The sequence below is a fragment of the Sturnus vulgaris genome, chromosome 1 (assembly GCF_052056855.1).
Source record: "Sturnus vulgaris isolate bStuVul1 chromosome 1, bStuVul1.hap1, whole genome shotgun sequence".
Lineage (NCBI taxonomy): Eukaryota > Metazoa > Chordata > Aves > Passeriformes > Sturnidae > Sturnus > Sturnus vulgaris.
In genome coordinates, this window is record NC_142243.1 from 23,288,910 (window position 1) to 23,308,353 (window position 19,444).

Here is a 19,444-nt window from a genome sequence, read left to right on the forward strand (position 1 = left end):
GGACCCGCTCCAGGAGCTCCATGTCTCCCTTCTGCTGAGGAGACAGCCTTTGGAGGGGGAGCAGGGGATGGCTCTGAGGGGAGCCCTGAAGTGTAAACGTGAACTTCTATCCCGGGGCTCTCGTCTGGAATCCGCCTCCCAGGAGGGGGCAGGATTTCGTGGTGACAGATTTGTCTCCTGATCCATCTAGCGGTCAGTTACAGACGGAACCGCAGCGTTCGCTTTTCCTTTCGCCTTTGGTAGATGCATAGACCAAGGTATTATGAAATAGCAGCCTGTCCTGACATAGAATTGGGCCCTATTTCGACGGGAGGGAGGAGATAAGAAAAAGAGAGGGAAAAAAAAAAGTGTGTACTCATCCCTCGTTAGCCATCTGCACTGCAGAATAAAGCATTGTAATATCGGCAGAGTTAATATTACATTCGGTTAATGGAAGTGCTAAGACAAATTATTGGGATCCATTAACTCAGAATTTCAAATGTCCTTTTTTTCAAAGTATTACCATTAAAAATTACTGCATGTTAGTCACAGCTTTGTAAAAATGGAGCAAAGTAATCACATGTTAATTAATATGTTAATCATACCAAGCACAAATGAGTCTTGTTACTGAAATAGCTTTGCTGTCTTCATACTTGGGAAGAGCTGGAAAAATTGTTGAGCCCACAGGAATTTGTGATACCAAATTGCTTAGTAAAACCAAGAGAAGCCTGTGAGGAACTAGAAGGAAACTAAGACAGTGACTATATTAGATTTGCAAGTAAAATTTGTTCAGCTGCAAATTAAATTTAGTGTTGAAAATTGCAAGCTAGTGCATAAGGAAAATTTTATTCCTCAGAAAAGAGCTGGTATGTTCTAAAACAAGGATGGCTACTTTGGAAACACACCAGGCAGAAGTTCTCCTTGAGCTGCCTGCAATGCTGGAGAAGAAAAGAAGAATAAAGAAATAAATTGCATTAAATTACATGCAAAATGAGATTAGGACTATTTCTAAGTCTATTATAATATCCATTTTGTGAAGCATGCTGAAGTCCTTGCCCCGAATTCATGCTCAGATTTGGACCATTCTGGAGTTATCCCCAAGCAATCCAGTTTTAGGTGGCTGACCCACAGCACTGCACACGAGTAAGCTGTCCCCAGTGCAGTGACAGCCCTGGGAGGCTCAAGGTGGCCCCAAGTTTGGAGCACAGCTGTCTGTGCTGCTGCCACAGCACTTGGGCTGCAGAGCTCCAGGGCTCCAGGGGCTTCGGTTCAGCTGCAGCACAGGTAATGCCAAGGCTGTGTCAAGTCTGCCAGGACAGAAATGTTTTGACCAAAGTTGAGCTAAGAGAGTTTATTCATCCCATGCTTTGTGCTGTGAGGCTTTCAGCCTGGTGCCTGGAAATAGAAAAGGCTTGCCATGGCAGGAAGGCAGGGGTGCAGGGTCCCTCCCAATTCAGGCACTGGGGAAGAGGGAGTCCTCTGCTAGGCACTCCACAGTATTTTAATTAAACCCCAATTAGCTTTTCTTCCCTGGGCTGTGAAGGCTTGAAAGTCTAGCCAGACAAATCATATTTCTAAAAATGGATGAAAATACTTAGGGAAAGGACTTCTGTGTGCTAGGACACTAAAAGATGACCTTGTTTATCAAAGGGACGGGAGGTGGAGGAGCAACACAACTGATGAGTTCAAAATGAGAACTCACACTACTACTACTACTGTAAAAATCTTACTTCCTGTTTTTCAGTAAATGGCAGGCAAAGGATAGACAAAGACAATGCATTTAGAATTATTTTTAAATGAACATTTGTTTCTATGGCGCTAACAGATGACACCTAGTGTCATTAGGTAATTTTGAGAAAAAGAATAAAAGAACTTTTATATGGGTAATGGGAAGAGTAACATTTGTGCTTTTTCCTACCTTCGTCAACTTTCCTTCCTTAGTATTTTGCTTACTGGATTTTTTCCCCCCTATAATTTTCTTTTCCATAATTAGGTCTTAGGAACTCACCTTCTCACAGATGAAGGCTAGGAAGAAAATTGCCACATGATGAATTTGTTCCATAATTGTCAAGAGACGTGGATTTTCTTTTGTGGTGTCTTGCTCTGAGCACTATCAGAGATAAAGCATCAGACAGTATCCAGATCCCTTCGGTAGCTTTTATGTAATGTTACATATTTCCATTATTTTTCCTTTTTCTTTTTCACAATTAGCTATGGCTAATATGGGTATTTGTGACTCTGGTCTCATTGCAGTTCACGTTGTGTCTGTCCCTGGCTGGACTGCTGCTCATAATCTTATAATGGGCTTCAAGACTAATTTGGAATGTAAAGGTACCTTTTTATTTGTCTGTCACACCTGCAGTTTATGTAACTCATGCTTGTAAAAGACTTTCATGGTTCCTTCAGGTTTCTAAGGGCAGCACAAAATTTTGCTTCTTTGAGGCGAGTCTCATTAGCTTTGCAGTCATTTCTGCCCCTGTGCCAGCCTTCATCCAGAAGCTGACTTCTCTTTGAATGCTTGAGCTGATAGTTTTTAGATTCCTGTATTTGGTGGTTTGTTGCAGGCCACATTAGTAGAACATACTTGTATCCTGCTCTAAAGAGAACTTAATGAACTTTACCATCCCAGCTGCATTTTAAGTGTTTTGATGAGGATTTTTTGGTTGAAGTAAAACCAGAAAAATGCAGCTTGTTTTGGAGCCTGACATGTCATTTTGTGTTTGACTCAAAACATACACTTTTATTGTCTAAATACCAAAAAATGTTACTAGTCATATTTATATTTATAGTGTTGATTTGGCAGAGCCTGATTTTTGGTAGTGGGGGAGGGCCACTGAAGTGGCTTCTGTGAGAGGCTGCTAGAAGCTTCCACCATGTCTGACAGAGCCAATCTCTGATGGCTCTGAAGATGGACATGCTGCTGGCCCAGTTAGAGAGGCTGGTAACGCCTCTGTGATGACAGATTTAAGAAGAAAATCAAAACAGGGCTGGGCAGTTCTTTCCCGGGGGTGGTGAAGTCTGTGGCTGGGGCCATCTCAGCGTGGCCCATGGCAAGCCTTGCCTGCCTGGCCACCCCTAGCCAGCTGTGCTGTGGACAGAAGGGCAGAAGGGCAGGGGCAGTGGTGGCTTCTCCGTCCCAGCACCTCGCACCAAGGGAGGTGTTAAATGTGGGCCCCCACCACCTGCTCAGTGATGGCGGGGCCCTCTGGCTGTGGTGAAAACACAGTGAGCGACTCTCCGGCACGGAAACTGGGCAAGATCGACCTCTCGGCTCTGCGGGATCCTGCAGGAATCTCTGAATTGGTGGAACTTGCTGGCAGTGGTACCTACAGGCAGCAGTTTTTCTTCTAGCTGGAGAAGACAAGGAAGTGCGGACATGTGAGGGAAAACAACATGGTGACACCAAGGTCAGTGGGAAAAGAAGGGGAGGAGGTGCTCCAAGTGCTGGAGCTGGGATTCCTCTGCAGGCCGTGGTGAAGACCATGGTGAAGCAGCTGTGCCCCTGCAGCCCATGAGGTCCATGGAAGATGCAGAAATCCACTCACAGCCCATGAGAAAAGCACTCACACGGGAGCAGGGGGATGCCAGAGAAAGCTGTGATCCAGTGGGAGACTTGAATGGGGAGAGAGGGCCCTCGCTTCCATAGGTAAAAAGGGCCCTTGTTTCCAAACTAGAACAGCTCATCCTCAGAGGATTGCACATCGTGGACAAGTCACCCACGCCACAACAGTTTTGAAAAGACTGTTTGTCTCTGGGAGGGACTCACATTGCATCAGTTTTGGCAAGACTGCAGCTTGTGAGATTGGAGCCACGCTGGAGAAGTTCATGGAGAACTGTCTCCTGTGGGAGGGACCCCACAGCATAGCAAAGACCCCTCTCCCCGAGTGAACAGAAAAAGATCACTGGTGACAAACGGACCAAACGCCCAGGCCCTGTCTCCCTGTGCTGTTGGTGGGGAGGAGGGAGCGGCAGGGGAAAAAAAAAGTTGTTTTAAAGGCTTATTTTACTTCTCATTATCCTCCTATGACTCTGTTAACAATAAATTTACCTTTTACCTTTAAAATGTGAACTTGTTTTGCCCTTGGTGTGTTTTCTCCCAGTCCTTATCTCAACTCATGAGCCCTTCATCAATTTTCTTCCCTCTCCTCTGCCCAGCTGAAGCAGAAGGGGATAAGTGAATGGCTTTCGTGGGTGCCTGGCGTTTGGCCAGTGTCAAACCATGACAATAACCAATCAAGAAAAAACAGTCAATCAATAAAATGTGCTCATCTCCTCAAAAGATGAAAACACCAGAATCTTAGAGAATACAAAAATACCATGCACATTTAGCCCAACAGTTGGATCAAATAATGTTTGGGAAAAATAGTGCATTTCATGGACAACTGAGAGCTATTATAGCTGAATTAAAGTAGTTTGCCTAGACCAAAACAAAGATTTCAAAGTGCTGAATCATACAGCATCCCCAGCAACTGCAGCAATATTTTGCCTTTAAAAGAAAAAGTAAACTCTTAGATGACCTAATTTTTTTAACTGGAATTAATAGTAGGTAAGCAAAATACCTAGGAATGAGTAATTGGGATAAACGAGGGTAGGTTTTTATAAAATTGGTATATAGTAAGGTGCTGGCAAGGGTGTGCATGTGCTTATGTTTCTGTGTCTGGTTGTGTTGTGTGGGGTTTTTTTTATTTTCTAGAATACACAGGGTATTGAGAAAAACACTTAGAAACATAAAAACTAGAAATCAGTGTTGCTAATTTTCTGTATTTAATATACAATACTTACTGCATTTTTATTCATTTTACATTTTTAGATAAAAGAAAAATATAGCTAGAAGGGTGAAGCAGTTTTAAATACAAAACTAATTTTTTGCCTTTTTACTTTTCAGTAATTTGGGAACTAAAGAGAACTAGACACTGTGAAAACTTTTATTATATTGATTTTCATACTGAACCCTCAGCACCCAACAATAAATACACAACTTTGCTTTTCTTGCACTGCCAGCAGCAAAACGTTCAGTTCCAAAGGACTGTAATTCTGATATAATACATTATTGATAACTTTCAGTGTGCCTTAATTTAATTCTGCTGTATTGACACATTAGTTTTGCAGTCAACCATCTTTACAAACTTGTAAAAGCTAAAGAATATGTTAATATGGTAAGGTGCATGCTCCGATGAACTTCAATGCAGTCAACGTAAAGTAGCCTCAGCTGAGGGTGTTCTTAAAGCAGAAAGCCCCATAGGGTGAAATTTGGGACACAGAGCAGGCATGCAGTTAGATCAAAGGGCTTTGTTTGAAAGCTTGCAAAGGGAGCTCTAGAGTGTCTGTTACTTCCCAGCCATTCTGTACAGCAGAAACATACTTTTTCCCAATGTGTATATGGTAATCAGCAGCTGTGCAAGAAGACGAGAGAGTCTGCAAGATTTCCTGTACAGCAATGGTGCAAGACTTCTATATACCACAGTTCATGTGCTGTAGCCCCTTGATGTCATATTGATGACTAAAAGGTAAACCAGTATATTTGAGTAACAATTCAAGAAATCACTGTTACATTTTTCTGTACCTCTGCAGGTGATACTGTATTTTACACATAGATGATTTTAATGCTGAATGCAAAGAATGTAAAGAACACTGACTAGTAACTATTAAGCACACAGAATAAAAAACAAAATGATGCACCTTTAAAAGAAACAGTAACACACGCACCTTTTCATGTTTGTACCCTGATTAAAAGAACATCATGAATTTCAAGTATGAAATGATACAGTGAAATCATGTCCTGTGAATAGGAATTAACGGTAGTCTAGGTAGTACAGTTTGCACTGTAGGTAACTTTCCATCTTGCAAAACAGAATCCTACTGCATATGTAGGTAAAGTGACTTGAAATGCTAAAACCTGACATGCTAACTGTTGAACTGGTATAGACTGATACAATGCTGTAAAAGTCAACAGGACTATGCTGATTTTCACCAGCTGAATATATGCCCTAAGGTGAATGAAGAAACGTATTCCAAACCACACTGCATGCTTTCCTTGAATTATCACATCCTAGACAACTCCAGAGCAAATGATATTGTATGACAAGAGAGGTGAAAAAAAGAGAGAAAAAATAATCCAAACACCAAGAGGCTGGTTTTTCTGTTGTTGTTGTTTGTTTTGTTTTTTTTGGTGAAATAATACTGAGAAATGAAGGTACTGAGAGAGATTTTGATTTGTTAACTGATGCTGGTCTGGTGTAATATCAATTAATAAAGTTACTCTGGATGTGTCTCAGAAGCTGTCGTCACTGTTCATAGTATTCTGTAAACCTGAAACCACGTGAGTTTAATAATGCCTTTTGAGAACATAACTTATCTTGAAGATTCTTAAACCAGTATCTTGTGAGAGTTATAAACAGGCTTAACTTTATATGACTTCTGTTAACTTCAGTGGGATTAGTCACGTGTAAGGTAGGCACACATGGAGCAATAAGAACTGAATCTTATTTCTGATACATTTCTGTACCAGCATCCTGCTTTTCTCCACATATCCCAATGCCACTAAGAAGTGCAATTCTGACCTTTTGTATAAAAAAAGCAATGAATAGCAATTTTTAGAGAAATAATGTAACTAGAGTTAAGATTTTTATCACACATTACAATTTATATAGTATTCTTGCTGATTTACTAAGCTTAAGTATCTTTATATAGACCTGAGCTGCCTGACTCTGAAATTTGTAGACTTACAAGGCCAAATTCTTGGTTTAATTTAACTGTAGTCAGTGGAATTACAACAAGAGTAAATCATGCTAAATGATTTTAAATACTTTCAATCTCCAATCCTATTTCATGCAATTGTCCATGCACAAAAAAACCCCAAAATAAACCACCACCTATATTTCCTGCCTTTATGCTTTTGTTTAGGCAGCAATCTTACCCAGATGGGCAACTTTATTACTGCAGAAAAGCAGAAAACTTTCTTCAGTTACAAGATGCTGCACAAACTTGACTCCTGGATTAAGCATCTGGAATCAACAGATACTTGCCAGGCCTTCCACAAACAAACTAAAGCAAAAGGCAGCCTAAGTAATGTTTTCTAATTTTAGTTTTTCAGATAACATCCCCCCACTATGTGTAAAATTAGCTCTACAATAGTATTTCTGAGTAATCTGGTTATTCCTTTACATATTAAAACAAACAAAAATGCTCCAAAGCATAAAAAATACTAAATCTGAACACATATACTACTCTAGCTGCAAAACTCAATGCACAGTATGACACTTATGATTTTTTCAGACTGATCTATCTTCCTGCCTCTCTAAGAAGCTAGCTTCACTTCAACAACCAAAATGTATACTAAATGCAAATAAACAATAAAGCAGCAAGACTCAACACATTTTTTTTGCAACTACCCTTTTCACAGGACTAATGTGTTTTCATACAAAATAATATACTAAATCATAATAGCAATAATTTAGATTAATATCAAATAACTTGAAGATAAATGTGTCCACATTTTCAATAAACACAGACCCCATTTACTGGTGTCTTGGTGCTGTTATTAACCATGTGTCCTCACAATTACAGTCAGTTACTAAAGGAAAGCTTTTTTCTGCAAATACTTCTTGTGAGCAACTACACTCACACGAGTAAGCCCTCTCTGCTCTGGGGGACTGCTCCGCTGAGGTACAGTATTCCTGTCTTTGCAGACTCAGGCCTTCAGACTGAAGAGTATCAAGCTAGTGAGGAAGTACAAATACACACTGTAACACAGAAAGTAGAAGACAGACATACAGACGAAAGCACCCTGTGATGCTTTTGGGAGTTATAATATAAACATCATTTCCAAAGTATACAGTTCCAACTTGTAACACAGCATTTTGAGGGTATATTTTTTCTTTAACTAGAGCATTCCAAGACATTATACTTTTAAAGCTGTTCAGAGTAATGCAGCAAAATATTATATTAACAATAAAATTCACATGAGATTCAAGGGAAGATATAGACCTCTTAAATGAATTGGAATGAAATGGACCATAAATACATTAATCTGAATGCTTGTAAATACAAGAAAATTAAAGGCTGCAAGGAACAAATGAATGTTCATCTGTGGGCTTGGTTTCAGTGCCAAAATGATACAGCATTGTGCAAAAAACAGTTTATATTGGCACCTTTGTATTTTCCCTATCTTAGGTGTTTTAGAATGTGTTTCTTGCCCTAGCAAAAGGGATTGCCTTGCCTATGAATGGTGCCTGGCTAAGAGTCCTTCAGACCCTTTCAGTCTGTGTGTCAACTGGAACTGGCTCTCACTTCTTACTGAAAAGCACCATCATAATGTAAACTTTGTTTGCTCACACTATTGTGACTCCAAATGGGTTAGAGGAAGGGAGTTCAGTCTCCTGGCAAAGAGATTTTGAACACTGTGGAGCATGACAGGTTTTTAACAGTGCTTAATGGAAGGCAGATGCCGTGGATGTTGAATTCTGTTTGTTGGAATTAAACAGAGACAACTTCACTCTCATGACCAGTGACAGGACTCAAAGCTGCGTCAGGAGGGGTTACGTTGGACATCAGAAAAAGATTCTTCACCCAGAGAGTGACTGGGCACTGGAAAAAGCTCCCCAGGGAAGTGGTCACAGCACCAAGCCTGGTTCAGAGTTCAAGAGGTGTTTGGACAACACTCTTAGGCACATGGTGTGATTGTTGGAGTTAGACTCAATGATCCTGATAGGTCCCTTCCAACTCAGCATATTCTATGATTCCCTTAATATTCACCACCACAGAGTGATCAAAATTTTCAGACAGTGCTGCCCCTCTCTCTTTTTGAGATGGTAAACTGCAAGGTAATGCTTTTCATTTCAACTTACTACACACAATAGAAAGGAGAATGGCAGTGGGGAGGTGAAATAAATCAGAACAAAACAAAAGAAAGCTGGAACACCACAGGGTTGCTAGACATCTAAAGAGAAAGAGCCTCTAATCTCATGACGCTGCAATCCTTCTATCACGTTCTGATAGGTAACTTCAGTTCAAAATATGCATGGCAACCACACAAACACATCCCACCTGAGCTTACATAAGCCACCTTCTACAGCCTCATATCCACAAACTTCTTGCCAGCATCCAATTTCTGATGTACATTTTGTTGTAGGTGCAACCCATGCTTACAGCCACCTTTCTTAAAAGGGACTCAAAGATACAAGTCCCTGCAAGAAATCATGGCGAGTTTTTGTCTTGCTTGAAAAACACTTATTTAACCAACACGCTGCAGACTCAGGCTACATTTTAAACCCAGTCTGGTGGACCACAGATGAAGGATAATTGTTTGAGATATGTATCATCTACCTGAAATACAGTATTTTGTCTTTTCCCACAGAATGTCCAGAATTCAGTATCATTCCTTTTGTGTAGTGGGAGAGTTTTCTTAGGGGAGTTCTTACATCACTGCTGTTTAAAATGCAAAAAGTCAGCTGTCATAGAAACAGTAAACATACTGTCCCCTTTAGACCCAGGGGAAGACCTTTCCTTGGGAGAATATTTTGGTTTAAGGTCTATTTGTGCTTAGTACTTGTGGCAGAGCTCTGTATTTTACACTGCCATAGACGAAAGGGAGGGAATGAGCTTGATTACCTACATGAACACAACCTATCTTGAGAGCTGGGGACTGTTTCACAGTTGCTCCACCCTATGCTGGGAGGAATCCTCTTCCTGGGAATAGTGATCTTGGGTAAGCAGGGTAAGTGGTAGGACACTGGCATTGCTATTCTTGTATCCATCAAAAGCTTCTGTGTAACAGGGGAATCATTGTGTGTTCTTGTAAAAATGTGCATCACAGACAGTTGTTCAGGGATCTTCTGTACTTAGTAAATGATCTTCTGAATCCAAAGTTGTTTTGGCTGATCAACTGAACATTATGTTCAATCTAATCTATTCTAGCTATTGCTTTGCTTGAACCAAAAAGTGTGAAAGTAGCACACATTTTGCCATATTCTACTGTACTACTTCCCTGTTCCTAATGAGAAGCAAGGAAAAACTTGAGTACAAATCACTGGCTGGCCAAGACTGGAAGCTGCAGAGTCACAAGGCAATTCAGCTCACAGCCACTTCAGTGGTAGTGGAAGCACCAGCAAGGTCAGATACAAATGACAGGTAATTGCTACAGTGAGAGGAAGCAGGAAAGCTGGAAAACTGCTGAGGAACACACTCCTCAAGGCTTCCTTCACAGCGTCACAGAAGGATGACCTGGGACAAGGAAAGGAGTGCTTGAGTGGCTGAGTGATCTACCACTATAGGTATTTAACAAAAGCCAGGGAACTACTGTGGAGAATTAGAGGTTTCCCCTCCCTGGAACTGTGAAGTTTGTTTGTGCCAAGCCTAGTTGCTCATACTTAAGGGAAAGACCAAAATTAGCCACTCTGTGCCAACACTTACCCTGCCACTCATGCACATAGACTGGACACAACAAAAAGCCATGCAGGCCTCTTATTCTGCGTTTTTGGAGCTGGCATAGTAATAGTTAACAGTAGCTCTCCTGTTGGCAGAGCAGCTCAGAAAGCTCATTCCTACTCCACAACCTACGAAAAGTCTTTTCCCATGACAGATGATTTTGCATTATTCTTTACACTGGGTGTTGGACAGACTACTAAGCTCTCAGACTTTCTCGTGTAAGATGGTGAACCACCTGGACTGATCCAGAAAAACTTGCATGTGGATAACCTTATCAAAATCCAAGTGTGCAAAACCATCTCATTTTTGATGACCAAAGGATTTTCAATTTGCAGCAGGAGTCAACTTCTAATGCCAAACATTGCACACTAATAGACACTGTCAGTGGCTCTCCTGCAGCAGAGCTGTACATTCTCCAATGCCTCCAATGCAGCTGAACTACAGGCACTGTCTCTGTGAACAGCTTCATCTGCTGTCAAGCTGTCTCATAAGACTTTTTTTAATATCTACCCAGAAAAAGCTCAAGCTTATGCAAAATTTAAAAAATAGAGCTGTTGCTATGTTGAAGAAGTGCACTGGAACTCACGACTTGAGTTGGCCTAGGTATCTGGAACCTAAGTCCTGTTCATGAGTCTTGCTTTACCATCTTTTATCACAGGAAAAAACAAAACAACTGGAAAAAAGTTTTCCCCCTACGTTTATGTGTAACTTTTTCATGCAGTCAAACTCCCTTGCCAGCTCTCCTACTCTCTGCCCGTTTTTTCTCTTTCCATCACATCACGATTTTCCTCCTTCATCTAGCTACTACTCAAAATTGATCCTAACATTAAAGAACCGGGGTCTTACTTTTTTTAAAAAGGGGTGAGAATTAGCATAACATGATGTATATGTGAAAAATGGAATAAAATGAAGGGCTCCATATCATTGAACATTGATTTCAAATCCTTTAGGAGTAATTGTACATAGGAATCTGTCAGTGTGAAAATTCATTTTCCATTCAGTGGCAGAGACAGTCCTCTGTCTGGATTTAACATGAGCATGTCAATGCAATCAAGTAGCCATGTAAACACTAGAAAATGTGTTTTTTTCAGGCATGTGGATGGGTTTAAGGTGCAGAAAGCTAACAGTGTGAATGCTAATTTGGCTTGCTCAAAAATGGACAGTGAGCTTGAGAGCTTTACAACACATCCTTGCAGACACCGAAGTAAATCACAAAATCACAAGTTTAACATGATGTGTTTTCCCATCTCCTTTCAAACAGTACAGGCTGCTTTAGTGCAAATGAACATTTGAAGTGGTAGTTGAATAAATTCATACATGGATGATTTTCTTCCATAAAACCCTATTAACTTTGCAAAGTCACTGAAAAAGTATCAGTTTCAATGCATATTTAATACACATTGTTTGCATTTACATCTGTTACATCAAAAATATGCTCCTTTTCACTCATCCTGACTATTTTCCAAATAGTTCCTTTAAAATCTCCTTTCTAATCTTTAATTGTCAGCTGTTTGTGGGTGCCTTTTCTTCTTCTTTTTCAAAGAAGGCAGTATATTTTGTCTGATCCTTTCTGGGAACAAAAAATCTGCTCCACCACAATCATCAACAATCAAAATACTATAGCAGAAGTTCTTTTTACTTTCTCTAGCCTTGCAAAAGTCTCATTATCATTGGGCTGGATAAAACCCATCAATATATCCCAACACAGATAAAATATGTAATGTGAAGGGAAAAAGACCAAATGGTTAAGGAGTTTCAATTTATCTTTGCTGTTTTGCACCATCATTCAATGAAGGCTGGAAAAATGAATATTGCAGAAGCTTCCACAGGACTTTTAAGTCACTAATTTTACTCACAGCAACCTTGGGTTTTTCTGCCCAAAAAGCAAAAGGCTCATCTAAGAATGGTACCGGTTAATTTTAGTTTCTGATGAGTACATGAAGAACTGATGGTATCTAATCAGCCTGGAAAAATCACTTTTGAGAACAAGTTCCCACTTGATTCAGTTCTGTTTGGGTGCCTATCACTGAATTAAAAACATACACATAATTTTTCACGAATACTTTTTAATGGAAAAATATACGAGTTTTGAGATTTTGAGTGTTACAGCTAAAGTAATGATTTTCAGCTGGTTTCTCCAAGAGTCTAATGAGCTCTTTTTCATATTATTTGTGCACACTACTCTTAAGTGGTCTTTATGGTTCTTACATTGTATATATATTGCATATCCGTATGCAATATTTGCTAAACTTCAAACAAAAGTGAAGAAGCAACACTTGGCAAAAGTATATTTGTCAGTTCGTTATGTCTACATCTTTCTTCTTTCAATGTTCTAGTTAAGTAAAATCAATGAGAAAACTTCTTTCTGTTTTACATAAATTATTGAGATTTCATGGTTACAGAGTCCAGAAACTAGAATTATATTACAGCCATTATCTAATAATTTGCAAGACGCAGATAGATAATAAAATAAAACAGCTCACAAATAAAATCTCAATTTGAGTCATACAGACTGTTAAAATTGTAGTCATGTTTTTGTACATCTGAACTGTACTTTCACAAAAAAACCCAGGATATGAAAATAAAACTTGGAAGCTTAAACATATAAAATCCCATTTAATTTTCTAGAGATCGTTTCTGACTTTCTTCTTTGAAAGTAACCTGCACACTCAACGCTTAGGAATCAAAAAGAAGTAAAAGTATAGCTTATTGATAGTCAGTTACTGCAGAGTTCACCTCTCTGTGAAAGTAAAAATATATTTCTTAAATTTTCCCTCCACTAATGAAGTTTGGAAAAATGCTTTTTTTTTTTACATACTAGTTTCAAGAAAATAATTTACACATAAAAAAGTGTGAAATCCTGTTAACATCACAGAAGATCTTGATATTTAGAAGCAGTTTTGAAGCAATAAAATAAATATGTTAGGTTCCTAAGCTTGCAATCAATTCAAGCTTCAAGCATACAACAACAAAATCACTCAAATAGCCTAGTAACTTCTAATTCACATTGTATATGAAAGTTAATCTATTCCTGAACCTATTGTATATGAAAAATATTAGCCAAGTGGTTCTATAAAACAGAGTTCTTAGAATAAATTTCCTCATTATTCAAATGTGTCTTATACATGGAACATAATTTATTAATGTGGCCTTTTAAACCAAACCGTGTGGCTTCTGATTCATATATGTATTTGACAACTGATGTGTTTTCAGTTGTGAGTCAGGTAAGTGCTCCAAGTTTGCTGGCTAAGAGACCAAAACAGCATGTTTTCTCTTTATTTCCCATATTAAAGTTGGTCTAATACCTAACAGCAGAAAGAATTATATGTATAATAAATCATGCTTCTCAAAGACAGTTAGTGAACCTGTGAAAAGCAGCAAGGCACAATATTTTCTTCTTATTCACTAAAACAACCACTGAGTATAAAAACCAAATAAGAGTTACAATGCTGGAAACCCTCCCCTATGCAGAAGATGATCAAATGCTGCAATTTAGTAATTCCTTTCATCAAAAAGGCTCTGTACCCATAGCCCTAAATTTTATATTTTTTGCAAACATGACAATGAAAAACAGGGGTTTTTTTGGTGTGTTTTAGGACAGAAGCAACAGGAAAAGATGCTCTATTATTGATCGTTGTGGACTAATAGGCTGAAAGAAACCTGGAGTGTGGGCACAGCCTACACAGAAATATGCACAAATCCTATTTTTGGAATTTTACTAACCACACAGATGGCAACACAGGGGTACACAAAACTAAGCCTAAGCAAGGAGGGGCACAAAGTTACTGTCTCACCACCGGTTTAGGTTGTGGGACTAAAAGAAGCAATATGTAGTAATAGGAATGGAGGGGACATTGACACTGTGTAGCTATGGTAAATTGGGAAGAATCTTGCTGGAAATAGCACCTGTGAGCACCACTGAAACCTGTTTTCATACGGGAACTGAAGGAGATAAACAGGAAGGCTGGTGTGAGCGTGGACAGGGGGAAAAGGAAAGGGCTGCACCAGATGGATTGCTATGGTTCAGCAATTAGCACTTCACTAGTTGGCTGTGGTGATTTTTTTCCTTGGCTTTTGGGTCTGTTCTTTTCTGCAGAATTATGTAGTAGTGATTGAAAGAAAAAAAAAGGTTGGTGGGAGATAGAAACTTCTCTCATTACTTAGAACACCCTGTTCTCTGCTAAGAAGAGCACAGTGCCTGGCTTGTGGGTGTTCTAGGAGCTATACTTAATACATCTTTTGTTATTCAGCATTTTTTAGCTGCTGTTGAACCACTGCTGTAGAAGAGAACACATACAGGCTTAGATATCACTAAGAAGAATTGCACTCTGAAGTCTTCCTTAAAGGTGTACAAAGAGTTTTCATCACAGCACTTTCTTTTTCACTTACACAATTCCTACATCCTACACATATGGCAGTAATGAGTAAAGGTACTAAAATATTAGAGCTATACCAGTAATATAAGAAGAGCAAGGGCATGGGTTTGAGCACAGTCCCACAGCTGTCTGTGCTGTCTAATTATAAATATGATTCCTGGCATGGTGTTAGCCAACGACAGTGCTTTGCCCAGCCAGAGAACAGGCTTTCTCAGTTTACTAGTGTAAGTGAAGCCCCACATGGTTTGGCAGGGATGACTGGAATACGATTAAGCCTATGGCATGTCAAATGGAATTTCTTCCTGAAGAGATCTGGAAAAGGAGATAATTTGAAAAATTGTTGGTCCTTTAAATCCAGGCCCTTGCTACAACAAGGACCCCATTAGAGAAATATTTTCCCTAACCGTGCCAAGATTCTTAGATTTCTTGGTTTTGTTCCTGCCATTCCCACTGGAAAGATGTTCCAGAATGTTACCATTAATGCAGCCCTTTGCAAACTGTTCTCCTGAATACTCTCATTTATAACCTGATCCTACTTTATTAAACAACATACAGCACCATGTTGCAGCAGCTCTGCTTCTGACTCCATAAGCCAGCTCCTGTTTTTCTCTGCTGCTTGCTTAGCTCTTTGATACTATGACTGGGAAATACTGCTCCAGTAGTTAAATTCCTGGTGATTTCCACATTCTCATTAGTTTTTGGGCCAACACTAACCTTTGGCTTAAAGTATTCTCTCCCCTCCTTTACTGTTTTTACCCTAATAATGTATCTACATTCAGCAACCATATTCTCTATTCTTTACTTTGCTAATCTTAATAGAACAGATTCTTACATGGAACAGATGCATGTTTCTATCTGGGAGTTTTAAGCCTATTTTGGAAAATATCATCTCCTCCTCTACATTTCCCCCTATATTAGTTGGAGGAAAGCTCTGGGCGAGTTCCCTGAGCAGTTGCTGGGAAGCCACACCAGCTGAATGCCCTGATAAGATATGTATGATAGATAGCTCCACGCTGGGTTAAATGTGGAATGATTTCAAAAGTGCTAAATTCCATAAAAAAACTTTTCTAACTGCTACTGTTGCAATCCTTTTGGCTCTGTTTGTTGTTCTACTTAGTGTTTAAAAATTGTTAGCAAAAATTTCACTCTGGCCCATCCTTCTCTGTGAATGTTAAAAATTATTCACACTTGGGTCCACTAACCCATACAGGAATAGGGTTGGGACAACACCAGTGCAGTGGGTCTGCAGTTCCCTTTGGGTGTAGGAACAAAGAGAATGACAAAGGCAAGGCTAAGATTAGAAGGTTTGCTGCTGTGACAGCTCCCTGGCCTTCAGCTTCTTGCTCACAGAGCTTCCAAAATTCTGGTATTATGGATCTGTGATATCTCTGTGTGCAGATGCTTTGTGCATGCTCTTGCCAGGCCTAATTTGCAACTTGCCTGTTCATTCTGGTTAGGTTTTGCATAGGCTCATCCTGGCCTTAAATAAAAGCACAGGCCACTGCATGCAAGCATGCAAGTGGTCCTTTTAAAATCTGGCTTGTTTAAAGCAGACCTAATTTAACCATATATCACAAACTTAAATGTCTAACAGTAACAAAAAGCTTTATCCAGGAGACAGGTAAGATCCACTTACTATCCTAGCAGTGGACCATGACCCAGACAGTGCTGATACCTGAAACAGAGTTAACAGTGAAGTTCACCATAGGAGTGAGAGACCTGCCTGTGAAATGGCTACAAGTTCTCCCATCACAACTGGGAAAGTTATATTGCCCAACTCACTGCTAAGGACCTGCTTCTGCCAAGATGCCATGGACGAGGATACAATGCTGGCTCACCACCTAGACAAGATGAAATAGAGACGAGGAAGAGAGAAGCCTAGGGACTGTCACAGGAGTAAGCAAAGCTGGCTGCCTCACTTAGCATCGGTTATACTCATTGGACCAATATTTTCCCCCAAGTCATGTCCAGGTAAATGCACTGAAGTCATGCTAGGGGAATAGCTTTGATGGATTTAAAATATTTCTTTTTTGCCAGTACAGTATTAAAAAAATAAAAGTTTCTTTTCAAAATACTGAAAATATATTTTAGTTAAGGTAAAAATACTAAATATAAAAATTTCAGGTAATATTTAAAATAACTGTGCTATAAAGACAAGTAAATTGCTTAGTTATTTTGACATTCAAAAATGGCACATTGACCTTAGTGGAGAGGCATGTGCTAGTATCCCCACATGGTGGTATAGGAGAGAAGGTCATGCATTTCTGCATAGAATACAAACCTGCTTAGTAAGTGACATGTGAGGGATTTTGAGCATTAATGTTCATGCACTTGTGATGCATTGGGGGGTGTTGCAGGTAAGGCAGCACAGTATACAGAGTACAATGCAGCACAAATACTTCTCTGTGCTTATTACAGGTATAGGATTCTCTGCTTCTGAACCAGAAATATTTTTTTCTGTTTTTGCTTTTGGCTGACAACAAGAACAGGTTGAAGGTGAAAATCTGTATTGATTTTCATTGGCTCTGCTCATGTCTTTGAGCTGGATATCAGGAAATTATTTGGAATGAGATGAAGAAAATATGCTTGCAGCTGTTTCCAGGGGGGAATGATGGGTTAGATGATGGACTAGAATGTGTCTACATTTCAACACAGAAAGACCATTTGGGAATTGAAACAGTAAGAACAGGACAGTTCTTTGAAACATGCACACATACCTAGATAATAATTGCTTTGTGTATGAAAAAACCTAAAAGCTGAGACGTTTATTATGATCATCATCATCACTGTTAAATTTTTATAGAGCAACGAAGCGATAAATTAATTCATCCAAGTTTTCAAGTGGGGAAGCACCTGCATATGTGCTATGAATGAACAGTAGCTGAATGTATTAGCACACATATCAATTAACTGCAGGTTGCAGAGATCTGGTATTTCAATGCCATTCTTTAAATATCACAGAATAATAATAATAATAAAGTACCAAATCATGCTTCAGCAGCTAGAGAGAGAGAGAGAGATTGCATCATATTTTGGCAGTGACTCGATCATCAAACACTGGCAGCATTCAAAGATAAAAGGATAAAATGGCAGCAAAACTGGTCAGCAGCTTCTCTTTGTCTGGAGTTTTCCCAGGTAGATAAACAAAACAAAAACAAAACAAACATAAAGCTGCAAAAGGAGCAGGTCAAAGCCCTGGCCCTTGCATTGCTCTGGTAAAAGTAAACTAGATTCATTTCCATGGATAAGCACATCACAATCCCAAAATAAAAGATAAGTGCATAAAACCTCCAAATAATTATCTCACTAGGACAGCTACGTGGTTTGTAGGGGACAGTGGCCTTGTCAGCTACATGTCTTGTTCATTTATGGTTCGTCTTCAGTCAGCACTTATGATGCATTCACCTCACTGGAGTTTTGGCTGGATGACACGTGACAGTCCAGATTCTCCTTGAATTTCTCCAGATCATGGAAATATGGGTGAGAGAGGGCAACATATGCAGATATTCTCTTGGCTGGGTTGAACGCTAAGCATTTCTGAAATTATGAAAAGAAGTTAGTTTTACCTAAAATGTACAGTTAACAGTGCTATTATTGCATACATCCATTAATGCATACCACCTTCAGTTTATGATCAATATGAGACACAACAGGGTCTCAGAAGGTGGTGCACAGTGACCATCCATATTAAAACAAGCAGGGGGTCACGGTATAAGAGTATGGCCACCTCAAAAATTACATGCTAGAAAATTCAAGTATTCACAGCCCTTGTCCAGCCAGCATTGAAATCTCTACCCCAGCCTTGCCTTTATACCTTGTTCTTTATGTCATTCACCTCCATGTATTATTCTTCCCACTCTTCTTGTCTAACCAATTCCTAGTCTTACTTTCTTTTCTTGTATCAGAACTTCTATCATTTAACTTCTGAAATTTAATTCAGTGACTTCCAGTTCTACTCTTCCCTTTCATTCATGGCTCCCAGCTATCATCTCCTTGCCTAGCAGGAACAGATTTCCTACCTACCTCACCTTCTAGGCATAGATATTCATCTTCTTCCTCCCTCCCTCCCTCCCATCATGCCTCACACTCACTGAGCCCTCAGCCATGTATTATTCCTGATTGTTCCCAGAATCTAATTCTTGTCCCATGTCTAGCTTCCACTTCCAGGCTGTAAGCACAACAGGTTTTTCTCATAGCAGTATTTCTCCCTTGTCATTTTAAGTCTCCAGATGTAGTCCAGCTTTCTGCAGCTGGAAGCTGCTGTCATGAGGACACTGCAGGATCATCTGCTCTTGAGATAACCCTGGCCAGAGACAGCAGTTCCCGAAGAGATGCAATCAAGTCTTTCAAGAATTGCACTCTGCCTAGTTCACATGAATCGAGATCTTTAAAAGACTTCCAGAGAACAAATTTTACTAGATCTCAACAAGCCCAGCAAGAAGCAAACTGATGCAAGGTCATTCCCTATATTCCATTTCAAGACTGAACTTCAGAACTGGGGTTTCTAATATATCTGTAACAACGATGAAAATAGCTGTACCAGCCCAATTCTTTTGCTTCTGTTCAGCCTTGCCATTTGCAAGAGGCAATAATTGGTGAATTCCAAGTGTCAAGTTTCAGCATTGAGTAGAAGGCTAGCAGATGTAATCTGCCACTACAGCCTA

The 19,444-nt window shown here is 39.6% G+C and overlaps 1 protein-coding gene across 2 annotated transcripts in view; it reads right to left on the minus strand.

Moving 5' to 3' along the window:
• Positions 1–4,720: 4,720 nt before the first annotated feature.
• CDK6 (cyclin dependent kinase 6) overlaps positions 4,721–19,444 on the minus strand; it is a 136,099-nt gene continuing 121,375 nt past the window's right edge. For both annotated transcript variants that reach the window (XM_088161657.1, XM_088161653.1), the window contains exon 8: positions 4,721–18,317. In XM_088161657.1, coding sequence (XP_088017783.1) covers positions 18,171–18,317 — 147 coding nt within the window. In that variant the 3' untranslated portion in view covers positions 4,721–18,170. The remainder of the gene's footprint in view (positions 18,318–19,444) is intronic.